Source organism: Rhincodon typus, chromosome 1 (genome assembly GCF_021869965.1).
Source record: "Rhincodon typus isolate 14 chromosome 1, sRhiTyp1.1, whole genome shotgun sequence".
NCBI lineage: Eukaryota > Metazoa > Chordata > Chondrichthyes > Orectolobiformes > Rhincodontidae > Rhincodon > Rhincodon typus.
In genome coordinates, this window is record NC_063332.1 from 95,619,444 (window position 1) to 95,634,492 (window position 15,049).

At 41.0% G+C, this 15,049-nt stretch overlaps 1 protein-coding gene across 2 annotated transcripts in view; it reads left to right on the plus strand.

Moving 5' to 3' along the window:
- Window positions 1–15,049, plus strand: part of adgra3 (adhesion G protein-coupled receptor A3) — a 147,055-nt gene that overhangs the window by 82,141 nt on the left and 49,865 nt on the right. For both annotated transcript variants that reach the window (XM_048603661.1, XM_048603655.1), the window contains exons 7-10: window positions 1,672–1,885; window positions 2,636–2,800; window positions 6,305–6,506; window positions 7,763–7,912. In XM_048603661.1, the coding sequence (XP_048459618.1) occupies window positions 1,672–1,885; window positions 2,636–2,800; window positions 6,305–6,506; window positions 7,763–7,912 (731 nt within the window). The remainder of the gene's footprint in view (window positions 1–1,671; window positions 1,886–2,635; window positions 2,801–6,304; window positions 6,507–7,762; window positions 7,913–15,049) is intronic.

Sequence of the window (15,049 nt, forward strand, 5' to 3'; positions counted from 1 at the left end):
TCTAGGCCCGAAACGTCAGCCTTCCTGCTCCTCTGATGCTGCTTGGCCTGCTGTGTTCATCCAGCTCTACACCTTGTTATCTCAGATTCTCCAGCATCTGCATTCCTGCTATCTCTTTATCTCAATCCTGAATGGCTTACCCTGTATCCTTAGGCTGAGGTCCCTGGTTCTGAACTTCCTGGCCATCAGGAGCATCCTTCTTGCATTTACTCTATCTATTCCTGTTAGTATTTTTCAGGTTTCTATGAGATCCCTCCTCATTCTTCTAAACTCTTCTGGGTATAGTCCTAACCAATCCATTCTCTCTTCATAAGTCAGTCCTGCCATCCCTGGAATCAGTCAGGTAAACTTTTGTTGCAGTCCCTTCATAGTCAGAACATCCTTCCTCAGATAAAGAGACCATAACTGCGCAAAGTATTCCAGGCAGCATCAGAGGAGCAGGAAAGTTGACGTTTCCGGTTGGGACAGTGTTCCAGGTATGCTGTCACCAAAGCCCTGTACATTTGCAGTAAGATGTTTCTGCTCCTGTCTTTGAGTCCTCTCACTATGAAGGCTAACGTACCATTTGTCTTCTTCACTGCCTATTGCACCTGCATGCGCTATTGGACGCTAGCCACTGGAGCTGGTAATAATATATCTGATAAAGCAAATGCTGTAGTGCTACAATCTGTTGGGAGATTAATTATGTTAAGCAAGAAATGGGACCAATTATATTTCTGAAACTAAGTTTAAAAAGAAATAGCTATGCAATTTTCTTAGAACAGCAGTCACAAATGAGATCTCTGCAAAGCCTAATTTAAAACTGAGTGCTAGAGAAACTCAATAGGTCTGGCATCATCTTTGGAGAGACTCATGGACTTGAAACATTAACTTTGTTTCCTTCTCCACAGAACATAAGAACGAGGAGCTGGAATAGGCAATTCAGCCCCTCAAGCCTGCTCGTGGCTGATCTCATCTCGAATTTTCCTGCCTTCTCTCCATAACCCTTCAACTCGTTACTAATTAAAAACATATCAGTCTCCTCCTTAAATATACTCACTGTCCCAGCATCCACATTCTGCCAGGTTTACTCACCCCTACCGATCACGGCAGCCCTGCAACTATTTAACATTGCCAGGAAGTGTTAATTACCTGGACGAGAGACCTATCCTTACTCGGGCAGCAGACCCACCTAAGCCGACAACCATCAGCTTTGTAGTCCCAGCAATGACAGAATCGGCAGTAGCCAGGACTGAAACTACAAAGGATCCCCAGATTTTTAAGTTCTGGAGCCCAGGATCAGATAAGCGCAAGGAACAGCCAGGAGTGGACATATGTTGTGGGGTTCCCAATGTAGAAAGTGGGAGATACATTTTACCCTCACTAATCTGAAGCCGAGATAGGGTGAGCTGCCAGGCTCCAGCCCCTCTCTCTCTCCTGAACTTCTCCCATCAGGTTCAGTTGCAGCGTTTGAAGGTGAGAGCCAGAGCTATGTAGAAAGGCATCAGGAAGGTCACCTGTGGTATCTTACAGTGACCCGACCCTAACCTGCAGACCAGGGAATGTAAAACACTGTGTGTGATGTTTGTTTCTTTTTTTTAATATGAATGTATCCTTACAATAGTCTGTCAGCTAACTGTTGTTTATACTTACAAAATGAGTTTAATTTCAACAAAATCTTTTTCATTGCAGATGTTCCTCTTGAGCTGCCATCCTTTCAGCTGACCCCTTCCCATCGGCAGGTGGTGTTTGAGGGTGACAGTCTCCCTTTTCAATGTATGGTTTCTTACATTGACCAGGACATGCAAGTGCACTGGTATCAGGATGGAAAACTAGTGGAAACTGATGAGTCTCAAGGAATCTTTGTTGAAAAAAATGTACTACATAATTGTTCTTTTATTGCGAGGTAATAACTTACATAATTTGCAACTTCATTCAGAGTCAGAACAAATCTTTCCATAATTATGGTCAATATGGTATATTATTTCCTACATTTGAAACACTGTGTCCTTTTCATAAAGGATACATTTTATGAAAGTCAGTTTAGTGTTTACTTTTATTTGTCTTTCTGTTCCTCCATCCAGCTGTTTATTTCAGGATGTTGAATGACAAATGACACTAGTATTTGCATACTTAATACAGTCTTTGTACTATTCCATAAATCTCCTGATATTTTCTCAGAAGCAGATGTTATAAATATGGAAGATATAATTTTACTTTATAATTTCATATCTCCAAGAAAATATCATTTAAAAGTCAGTTAAATTATGAGGAACTCACTTTTAGTTAAACTTGTTCTTTTTTCAACATTTAACGCATAATACTAGATTTTCAACAGTATGTATATTTTGTACTCAGAACGTTAAGCTGCTTACAAATTTGGCATTGCTTCAAAGGTTTCTTTTATTTTCAGTGAGTTTCAAATTTAGAAAAATGCCATTTATTACTGAGTAATTGTGCTAAGCATTAAGCCATTTCAAGATTGTGTTCATGGTTGTTGACTATCATATGCTTGTAGTGGGTACATCTTGCAGCTATGGATGCAGCTGGTAACAACAAGATGAAGCATTCTGTTTTTCAAAGTGAAATTTTGTACTAACTCTGTATGCATTCCTATGTTTCTGTTGAATGGTAATGTAACTATTTCTAAATGCAGTACTCTGACTATCTCAAATGTCCAAATGAGTTCCACTGGAAGTTGGGAATGCCATGTCCAAACCAAACGGGGAAACAGAACTAAACAGGTTGACGTGATTGTCTTGGAAAGCTCAGCAAAGTACTGCCCACCAGAGATGGTGATGAATAACAAAGGAGATTTCAGGTAGTGAACTTACACAAAGTAAAGCTTTTTCGTGAAAGATTAGCAACGTGTTCTTAGCTGTGGTGGTGCCTTTTTCTCAAGAGACTTAATGTCTAGAAAAAATGTGTTTATAATTTGACAGCATAACTCATACTTTACTGATTACAATTAATAAATTTAAAATAGTAGAATTGAAGAATGCAAGGTGATATTGAGATATGCTGTATATTTGAAAACTATCCTGAGAACTTGATGTTTATTAAATATTTAGTCCAATTTTAATTTATTTTAGCCATTTTGTTAATGTGTAACTATTCTATGGTCCAGTAGCTGATCGAGGTGAGCTAAGCATTTCCCTTGTTCAGTGTTTTTTTTTTATGCATTTGGCACTTCTTACCCATATAGGTAACTATAGGCCACATGGTGCTTGTTTTGTTGCACAGAAAATGTGAGGAGTACATTGTAGAACTTCAAAGTAGACTAGGCATAGATGGGTCTTTTACAGGGTGTCAAAGGGATTGGTGCTAGTACCTTAGCTGTTTAGAATTTATTGAACTGATGTGGGTGAAGAGATGCAAGGTAGGTTGCAGAATGAGTGTTGGGGAATTTAAGCACTTGATGTTTGAAGACTGTGGAAAAATGTGGAGATGTTCGGTAGCAATGTTCTTAGAGACCAATTTTGTTGAAGCTTCTAATTGGTTATTTAAATTTTTAAAAATTGCTGCATTTCTAAACGTGGATATTAGCAGTAAAGAAGATGCATCACTTCTCTGATATTGAGGCAGTATAATGCTGTTCGGTTACAGTAAAGGACTTTGTTATAATTTAGCTACATGGTAGGATTGTCAACTTCATCAGAAAGTTGGGAATCTGCTTCAGGAATTGAGTATATAACCTGAATATATTGTTGAGCACAGTATTGAAGGAGTTGCACTGTGTTCGGTTCTCCCAGATAGCACATTATATAACTATACAATATCACAAGACACATTGTAAGAAAAGGATCTGCCTTTTGGGCTGAATGAGATATTTTGTTCTTGATACATATCTTGTCAGTCACCTGGTGGAACTGATAATTACTCTGGCAAGACTGTTAAACCAGGAAGCTGTAATTTTGTATGATATTGGGCAAAATAGTAATTCCACATTTTAACCGTTGCCATTGTTTTACATATGTAAATACTCTGTTTCAGGAATTGAACAATGCGAATTAAACATTTCCCATGTTCAGTACTTTTTGTGCGGCATTTAGGACTTCTTACCCATATAGGTAACCATAGGGCACATGGTGCTTATTTTGTTGCACATAAAACGTGAGTACAGTGTAGAACTTCGAAAAGGAGTAGGCACAGATGGGTCTTTTTTAGGATGCCACAGGGATTCGTGATGGTACCTTTAATTGTTTAGAATTTATTAAAATGATTTGGATGAAGAGACGCAAGGTATGGTTGTTGAATTTGTTGACCACACAAACATAGGTAGGAAATGAGATTGCAAATAGGACAAATGGAGGCTACAAAAAGATGTGAAAAATAACTAAAGAACTGCAGATGTTGCAAAACAGAAATCGTTGGAAAATCTCAGCATGCCTGGTAGCATCTGTGGAGGGAAATCAGAGTCAATGTTTCAGGTTCAGTAAACATTAATTCTAATTTCTGTCCACAGTGTGTACAAAAAGACATAGATGGGTTAAGTGAGTGGGCAAATGGTGTATCGTAGGGGAAAATGTCAAATTGCCCATTTTGGCAGGAAGGATGAAACAAAAGACATGTATGATCTGAATGGTGAAAGTTTGCTGAGCTATGAGATGCAGCCAGATCTGTAATGTCCTCGTGCTGGAACTGCAGCAGACTGCTATGTAGGTGCAGTAAGTAATTAGGAGATCTAATAGAATGTTATAATTTATCATGAAGGGAATTGAATACAAAATTAGAGAGATTTGCTTCAGTTATGCACTGGAGAACTATGCATAGTCTTGGTCACCTTATTTAAGGAAGGACACAATGCAGCGGAGACATTTTGGGGACCGTTCCCCAGACTAATACCTGGAATGAGAGGATAGATTTATGATGAAAAATTGGACTAGGCTTGTATTCACTGGAGTCTAGAAAAGTAAAAGGTGACGATTGCAATACATATATAGAATCCAGCGTGTTCTTGACATAGTAAATGTGGAAAGAATGTTGCCTTTTGAGGTAGGATGCGGAACTGAGGGTTGATAATTAAATATCAGTGGGTCACCCCTTTAAAACAGAGTTCAGATTAATTTCTTTTTCTCTCAAAGCATGATGAGTCCTTGGAACTCCCAGTACAGGTGGTGGAGGCAGAGTCCTTGAGTATTTTTAAGGCAGAGCTAGATGGATTCTTGTTGAGCAAGGGAGTGAAAGGTTATCGGGATAGGCATGAATGTAGATTTGAGGTCATTCAGATCAGCCAGGATCTTATTGAACGGGGGAGCAGGTTCATGGGACTGAATGGTCTACTACTGCCCTGAATCTGTATGTTTGAAAAGGTTATTAACAAGTTGGTGGAGTGGGCAGATATGTGACAGATGAAATTTAATGTGTGGAAGTGTGAAGTGATACATTTTGGTCCAAAGAATATAGACATACAGTATAAAACACATGGAACTATTGTAAAGGGTGTGGCAAAGCAGAGAAACCTTGGTGTACATGTGCATTAGTCATTAAAGGTAGCAGGACAGGTAGAGCTATTCAAGCAGACTATACTGTAGCCTTCATCAGAGCGGTTTAGTGACAAGAATAGGGAGGTCATTACTGAACCTGTATAGGAGACTAGTTAGAGATTTCAGCTGGAGTATTGTGTATCTTCTGGATGCCACATTTTTACAAGGATGTGAATTCCCAAAGATTCATGAAAATGCAGAATCAGGTTCAGGGAATAATAAACTTCATTTATGAGGAACAGTTGGAGAAGTTTTAACTATTTTCCTTGAAGAGAAGAAGGCTAAGAGAAGATCTAATAAAAGTTTTCAAAATCAAGGGAGGCCTGGATAGTGTAGACAAGGAGAAACTGTTCCTGTTGTAAAAGGGTCTAGAACCAAATGGTATCATTTCAATGCATTTTGCAAAAGAACCAAATGTAAGGTGAGAAGAAGTTTATTCACACAACAAATAGCTACGGCATGGAATTCACTGTCTAGAAGACTGGTGGAGGCAGGTTCGATTGAGGCAATTCAAGACATCGTTAGATGATACTTAAATAGAAGCAATGTGTAGGCTTATGGGGAAAAAGCAGAATATATTGACACAAAGCCAAAATGCCCAGGAAGCCAGCGCAGACACAATGGGCCAGGTGGCCTACTTCTACACTGTAACAATTCTGTCAATCTGGGTGGGATTTAATTTAGCCCTGCTATAGTGTTCTTCATTATGAGTTGGATAGGTGAGTATAGTCAACAAAATTTCAACTGTGTCTTAGTTTTAGCTTTTCAAAACCTGGTGTGAAAACTAAACATTCATTTCCACTTGAGGATAATAGATTGGGATAATTTTCTACATACAGGTGGCCTCGTACATTGGCTGGTATCACTGCCTATCTGCTCTGTACCCGTTATTCTGCTGGCACTGGCATATACCCTGGCGGTGCACAGGATGAAAAGAAGGCTTGGCGCAAGTGTGACAGAGGAGGATTTTGGTCTGATGACAATTATTCTCGCTGTCAGTATGCAAATGATGTTACACGCGTGCTTTACATGTTTAACCAGGTACACACTGACTTGTATATTTGAAAAACTATCTCTTGCTGTAGATTTATGCAAACTGAAGTTTATAAATTAAATTAATTCTTAAAAATAAGTGGGATCGTATCATTTACTTGTAGGGATACAGCACTGCACATGATGCAAATAAACGTTTGTGTAAACTTCATAGCTAAGCTTCGCTTACCATTGCACATTATTTATCCTGTTGTAATTCTTATCTCTTCTTTCAAATGTTCTAGTTTTAGCTACTACTCCAGGACTTTGAGCAAGGAGGTTGAACTTGTAAAGGCTACTTGTTAGACTTCAGATGGGGTACGGTGTACTGTATTGGACACCACATTATAGGAAGGATATAAACGCATTAGACAGCACATAGAAGTAAATGGTTCCGGGAATGCAAAATCTTAGTAATGATGATCGATTAAGAAGTTGAGGACTGCTCTTCTTGGAGAGTAAAAGGCTAGGAGGAGGTCTGATAGAGGTTTCCAAAATCATGAGCTAGCTTGATGGAGTAGATAGAGAGAAACTGTCCCTTCTCATAAAAGGATCAAGAACCAGAGGACACCGAGTTAAAACAATTTGCAAAATAAGCAAAAGTGACGTGAGAAACATCTTTTTCACATAGCATGATTAGGATATTTGGTTCACTGCCTGGAAAAGTGGTTGAGGAGGTTCAATTGACACACTCTAATGTATTGGATGATTATTTGGATAGAAATAATCATCCAATCTGGGGAGAAAGCATGAAATTGGCACTAGGTAATGATAACCATTTGAAGAGCAGATGTAGACACAATGGGCTGAATGGCCTCCTCCTTCTGAGATTCTGTGACTTACGTACACAACCAAATATTACCAGACATTCATTTCATTGATTTGTGCAAGAATGGCAGTGATCTTATTTTGCTCAACAGTCACTACAGCAATTCAGCATGTAGACCAAGTTTAAAAAAAAATCCTGGCAGGATAGTAAGACTTAATAAATACAAGAGCTTATTTTTACAATTCACAATAAATCTGTGAGATAAGGTGCAATGAAATCTTGAAACTTTTCTTCTTGATAGGTTTGTTGTTGTTTACAAAACACATCAGTGTTTAGGGGATTGTATGTTAAGGGTGACATCTGTGGATTCGTACAAAATTTTCATGAATTGTTTATCCCAGATAATTTATTGTTTATCTCAGCTAGCTGTTACGATAAACTTTCTGCTACTGTGTCTACCAGGAGTACTATCACCTTTTCAATTTTGAATAAACAGATGCCTTTGAATCTGACAAATGCTGTGGCAACAGCACGGCAACTTCTGGCTTACACCGTGGAAGCTGCAAATTTTTCTGATAAGATGGATGTCATCTTTGTGGCTGAAATGATTGAAAAGTTTGATAGATTTGCAGAGAAATACAAAGAGGTGAGTTTTGTGATTAGTATTTAAACATGCTTCAACTTGACATTTAACCATTTCTGCCTCCAAATGTTTTTAATATGTTTATGAAAGTAAAAATTTTGTCTGGTGAATAGATTGGAGTTAACGCACAAATACATATGTAAAACACTTCTGAGCCAAGTATAGAATGGCAGATTGCTGAGTAAAAGTCTTTTCCAATTTGTTTGACCATTTTAACCTAAATCTCATCTGATCAGATATTGTTGCTGTTTGAACAAGATTGACAACCTCTGTTGTATTTTCATTGACTATGCCTATGTAAAGTTAAAGTCACCATAGTCTTACCAGACCACAGGGTTGTGCGCTGTCATTAGAGAAGGATGACTGGTGGTGATTTAACCTGACGGTCACCAAATCTCAGGCGAGGGGAGAGGTTGAGAAGGAGGGTCCTTCTTGGTAACCTCAGCCACTGTGGGACATGGTATAATTTAAACATACTCGATTTAAAGAGAAGAGAACTGGAGACAGGACCATAAAAACAAAAGTAAGCAATTTGACATCTGTGCTCATGCTTCTCCACAGCTTAATTCTAAGCACCCTACCTTTTATTTTATATTTCTTGGTTTTACCTTAACTAAATATATTAGCAATGACTACTGTAAAATTCACAATTGACCCAGTATTAACTATTGTTTGTGGTAGAGTGTTTCAAACTGTTGCCAGCCAAAAGGGAAGAATTCCATCATTCTACTGATTTGAGCCTTGTCGGTGGTGGAGACGCTTTGAGGACTCAGAGAAGAGTTACTCTCTGTAGCAATCCAAGCCTCTGACCTGCATTTGTAACCACTGTCTTTATATCGCTAGTCCAGTTTAGCTTCTGGTCAGTGGCAACTTCTAAGATATTAATTGTGGCAACTCGGCGAAAGTAATATCATAGATGAATGTTACGGCCGATAGTTAGATTCTCTCTTGTTGGAAATGGTCATTGCCAGGCACTTGCGTGGCACAGCTGTTACTTTCCACTGGTCAGTCAAAGCCTGGATGCTGTCGGGGTTTTGTGTATTGAAATGGATTGTTTCAGTATCTGAGGTGCTGCAGATGGCATTGAACATTGTACAATCATCAGCGAACATCCCTAATTTTGGCTGTATATTGGAAGGAGGAAGAGAAGATCAATGTTGAAGCAGCTGAAGGTAGTTTATAACTGATTATAGAGTCATTTTCATGGAGTCTTACAGGTCTATGGCACAGAAAAATGCCCTTCATCCTATTTAGTCTGCGCTAGTCAAAAACAAGGACCTAACTGGATCCACAAGGATCTGTTCTGGGTCCTCTTCTGTTTGTGATTTTTGTAAATGATTTGGATGAAGGAGTGGCAGGTAGTAAGTTTGCGGATGATACGAAGGTGGGTCGAGTTGTGGATAGTGCAGAGGGCTGTTCTAGGTTACAAAGGGACATTGATAAGATGCAGAGCTGGGCTGAGAAGTGGCAGATGGAGTTTAACCCTGAAAAGTGTGAGATGATTCATTTTGGAAGGACAAATTTGAAAGCAGAATACAGGGTTAACTAAAATATTCTTGGCAGTGTGAAGGAGCAGGGGATCTCAGGGTTCATGTCCACAGTTCCCTGAAAGCTGCCACCCAGGTGGATAGAGTTGTTAAGAAGGCGTATGGTGTGTTAGCTTTCATTAATAGAGGGGTTGAGTTCAAGAGCCGTGAAGTTATGCTCCAGCGATATAAAAGCCTGGTTTGGCCACATCTGGAGTATTATGTCCAGTTCTGGTCGCCTCATTACAAGAAAGGTATGGAAACGTTGGAAAAGGTGCAGAGGAGATTTATCAGGATGTTGCCTGGAATGGAGGGAAGGTCTTACGAGGAAAAGTTGAGAGAGCCAGGGCTTTTCTCTTTAGAACGACGAAGGATGAGAGGTGACTTGATAGAGGTGTACAAAATGATTAGAGGTATAGATAGAGTAGACAGCCAGAGACTATTTCCTAGGGTGGAAGTAGTACTACGAGGGGGCATAGTTTTAAAGTGATTGGAGGTAGATATCGGGGAGACGTCAGAGGTAGGTTCTTTACTCAGAGTGGGAGGGGCGTGGAATGCATTGCCGGAGAGGGTAGTGGAGTCGGCCTCATTAGGGGCATTTAAGCGGCTATTAGATAGGCATATGGATGTTAGTGTAAGGTAGGGGTGGAGGTTAGATAGACCTTAGGTTTAGGGTAAAAGTTCGGCACAACATCATGGGCCAAAGGGCCTGTACATAAGAAATAGGAGCAGGAGTAGGGCCATCCGGCCCCTCGAGCCTGCCCGCCATTTAATAAGATCATGGCTGATCTTTTTGAGACTCAGCTCCACTTACCCGCCCACTCACCATAACCCTTAATTCCTTTACTGTTCAAAAATTTATCTACCCTTGCCTTAAACACATTCAGCGAGGTAGCTTCAACCGCTTCACTGGGCAGGGAATTCCACAGATTCACAACCCTTTGGGTGAAGAAGTTCCTCCTGACCTCAGTCCTACATCTGCTTCCCTTTATTTTGAGGCGATGCCCTCTAGTCCTAGTTTCACCTGCTAGCGGAAACAACCTCCCTGCCTCCACCACGTCTATTCCCTTCGTAATCTTATATGTTTCTATAAGATCTCCCCTCAATCTTCTGAATTCCAATGAGTATAATCCCAGTCTACTCAGTCTCTCCTCATAATCCAACCCTCTCAACTCTGGAATCAACTGAGTGAATCTCCTCTGCACCCCCTCCAGTGCTAGTATATCCCTTCTCAAGTAAGGAGACCAAAACTGCACACAGTACTCCAGGTGTGGCCTCACCAGGACCCTATACAGCTGCAGCATAGCCTCCCTGTTTTTAAACTCCATCCCTCTAGCAATGGCAGACAAAATTCCATTTGCCTTTTTAATTACCTGCTGCACCTGCAATCCTACTTTTAGCGATTCATGCACAAGGACACCCAAGTCGCTCTGCACAGCAGCGTGCTGCAATTTTTTACCATTTAAAACATAGTCCATTTTGCTGTTATTCCTACCAAAATGGATGACCTCACACTTATCAACATTGTACTCCATCTGCCAGACCTTTGCCCACTCACTGAGACAATCTATATCCCTCTGCAGACTTTCAGTGTCTTCTGCACACTTTGCTCTACTACTCACCTTCGTGTCATCTGCAAATTTTGACACACCACACTTAGTCCCCAACTCCAAATCATCGATGTAAATTGTAAACAATTGCGGTCCCAACACTGATCCCTGAGGCACACCACTAGCCACTGACCGCTAACCAGAAAAATACCCATTTACCCCTACTGTTTGCTTTCTACTGGTCAACCAATCCTCTATCCATGTCAATACATTACCTGTAATACCGTGCACCTTTATCTTATGTAGCAGCCTTTGGTATGGCACCTTGTCAAATGCCTTCTGGAAATCCAGATACACCACATCCACAGGTTCCCGATTGTCCACCATGCAAGTAATGTCCTCAAAGAATTCCACCAAATTAGTTAAACATGACCTACCCTTCATGAACCCATGCTGGGTGTTCCCAATGGGACAACTTATATCCAGATGTCTTGCTATTTCTTCCTTAATGATAGATTCAAGCATTTTCCCCACTACAGAAGTTAAGCCAACTGGCCTATAGTTACCTGGATTTTGTCTACTTCCTTTCTTAAACAGTGGCGTCACATTGTCTGTTTTCCAATCTGCGGGAACCACCCCAGAGTCCAGTGAATTTTGGTAAATAATTACTAGTGCATTTGTTATTTCCCCCATCACCTCTTTTAGTACCCTGGGATGCATTTCATCGTGGCCAGGAGACTTGTCTATCTTTAGCCCCATTAGCTTGCCCAGCACTGCCTCCTTAGTGATAATGATAGTTTCTAGGTCCTCACCTGCTATAACCTTCTTGCCATTTGTTTTTGGCATGTTATTTGTGTCTTCCACTGTGAAGACCGACATGAAATAACTGTTTAATGTCTCGGCTATTTCCTCATTCCCAGTTATTAAATTGGCCTTCTCATTTTCTAAAGGACCAATGTTTACCTTCGCCACTCTTTTATGATTTACATATTTATAGAAACTTTTGCTGCCTGTTTTTATATTCTGAGCTAGTTTACTCTCATAATCTATCTTACTTTTCTTTATAACATTTTTTGTGGCTTTCTGTTGGCCTTTAAAGATTTCCCAGTCTACTAGTTTCCCACTACTCTTTGGTTTTTTGTATGGGTTTTTTTTTTCAATCTGATACTTTCCTTTATTTCCTTAGACATCCATGGCTGGCTCTGTCTTTTCCTACAGTTCTTCCTTATCACTGGAATATACTTCTGCTGAACACTGTGAAAAATCGTTTTGAAAGTCCTCCACTGTTCCTCAGTTGACCCACCATAAAGTTTTTGCTCCCATTCTACCTTAGCTAACTCCTCCCTCATTCCTTCATAGCCTCCTTTGTTTAAGCGCAGGACATAGGTACTGGATTTAACCTTCTCGCGCTCCATCCGTATTTTAAATTCGACCATACTGTGATCGCTTCTTCCAAGAGGATCCCTAACTGTGAGATCATTAATTATTCCTGTCTCATTACATAGGATTAGATCTAGGATAGCTTGCTCCCTCGTAGGTTCCATTACATATTGTTCAAGGAAATTATCGCGGATGCATTCTATGAACCCCTCTTCAAGGCTGCCATGACCGACCTGGTTTGACCAATCGATATGTAGATTAAAATCCCACACGATAATTGCTGTACCATTTTTACATGCATTAGCTATTTCTATGTTTATTGCCCGCCCCCACCACGATGTCATTATTTGGTGGCCTATAGACCACACCTATCAGTGACTTCTTCTCCTTGCTATTCGTAATTTCCACCCAAATGGATTGAACGTTTTGTTCAGTAGAACCTATATCATCTCTCACTACCGCCCTGATATCATCCTTAAAAATCAGAGCAACACCACCTCCCTTACCTTCTTGTCTGTCCTTCCGAACAGTTTGATACCTCTGGATATTTAACTCCCAGTCATGACCATCCTGTAACCATGTCTCTGTAATGGCCAGTAAATCATACCCATTTGCCATGATTTGCGCCATCAACTCATCCACCTTGTTTTGAATGCTCCGAGCATTCAGATAACGTGCCCTGATGCCAGTTTTTGCACCTTCTTTTTGGGTCCTATTACCTCCATAACTAACAGCTGTTGAGTTCTCCGTCCCTTTAACTTTTTTCCGACTTTTCAATGGAGTTGAAGCTTCCTCGTCACCTGCTAACCTGCTGCTTTGCCTTACATTAATTGTTATTCTCCCTCTACGCTCACTTGTCCCTTCCCCCACCACTACTTACCAGTTTAAAGTCCTATTGACCACCCTATTTACCCTTTTCGCCGGAACACTGGACCCAGCCCTGTTCAGGTGGAGTCCATCCCAGCGGTATAGATCCCTTCTGTCCCAGAACTGAAGACAGTGCCCCATGAAAAGGAAACCCTCTTTCCCACACCACTCTTTTAGCCACGTGTTTACTTCCCTGATCCTCGCCTCCCTATGCCAGTTTGCACGTGGCTTGGGCAGCAATCCAGAGATTATGACCCTTGAAGACCTGTTTTTTAATTTTGTTCCTAGCTTTTCATAATCCCGAAACAGGTCTTTTTTCCTAGTCCTGCCTATGTTGGTACCTACGTGGACCACAACAACTGGATCCTCCCCCTCCCTCTCTAGTATCCTCTCAAGCCGGTCAGAGATGTCTCACACCCAGGCACCGGGCAGGCAACACACCATGCAGGATTCTCTATCCTGCTCACAAATGATACTGTCTATCCCCCTGATGATGGAATCCCCTACAACTACCATCCGCTTTTTTTCCTCCCCCCCCCCCCTCTTGAATGGCCTCCTGGACCATGGTGCCATGGTCAGTTGACTCATCCTTCCTGCAGCCCTGTTCCTCATCCATGCAGGGAGCAAGTGCCTGATACCTGTGGGACAATGTCAAGGGCTGTGGCTCCTGTATTCCTGTCTGCAGGGTCCCTCTACCTGCCTCACTCGCAGTCACACACTGCTGTCCCTGCCCGCCGATCGAATTAACATTAGTTAATCTACTAGGTGTGACTGCCTCCAGGTATTTCTCCCCCTCCCGGATGTGCCGCAGTGTTTGGAGTTCGGATTCCAGCTCATCAATTTTGAGCCGGAGCTCCTCAAGCAGCCAACACTTGCTGCAGATGTGGTCACTGCCGTTCTCAATGGGATCAGCTAGCTCCCACATCATACAGCTACAACACATCACCTGGCCTGCCATCTCTACTTAGTTAATTATTTAAAATTAATTAGTTTTTGTTTAGTTTCGCAGTGTTCTCTGCATCAGTAAGTTTACTCCATTATATACTCAGACTCCGGCTTTGCCTTCCGACCCGCTCCCAGAGGATTTGGCGTCTCGGTGACCACCCCGAAAGATAACAAAGAGATGAGGGAAAAAAGGCAAATCGCTTACCTGCTCACCACACTTAGTCGTTATTATTAGGTTAGAGGAGGTGGAAGGGTGGGAGACACTATGCATGTAGTGTCTTGGGTATTAGTTAACTCCCAAATTTATTGGTTGGAAACTTACCTTACTAGGCTGCCCTCGCACTTTCTCCCGGACTCGCGCCGCTGAAACAACTGAAAGGAACTGTATTGTGTTGGACAGTTCTATGATCTATGTTCTAACTATTTTAATCCAGTTTTATCAGCACTTGGCCCATAGCCTTAATTATTTACAACATAATTGCCTCACAAAGTCCATACTGAATGAAGAGTCGATCCACCTCCCATTGACATTCAGTAGTGTTTACTATCACCATATCTCTCCAGTTGTCAACATCCTTGGATTACTAGTGATCAGAAAACTAATTGAACCAGCACACTTTGAGGAAAAGAACAGCTTGTCACTGAATATTTTGCATCAGGTAATTTAACCCTGACTCCAAAGCCTTCCTGCCATTTATAAAGCTCAAACTGAAATCTAATAGCATACTGTATACTTGCCTGGATGAATATTGCTCCAACAATACTAAAGAAGCTCTACATGTCTAAGACAAAGCATCCCACTTGATTAACCACATTAAACATTCCACAACAACACCCTCTACATGCATAATTTACGGTAATTTTCGTGAAAA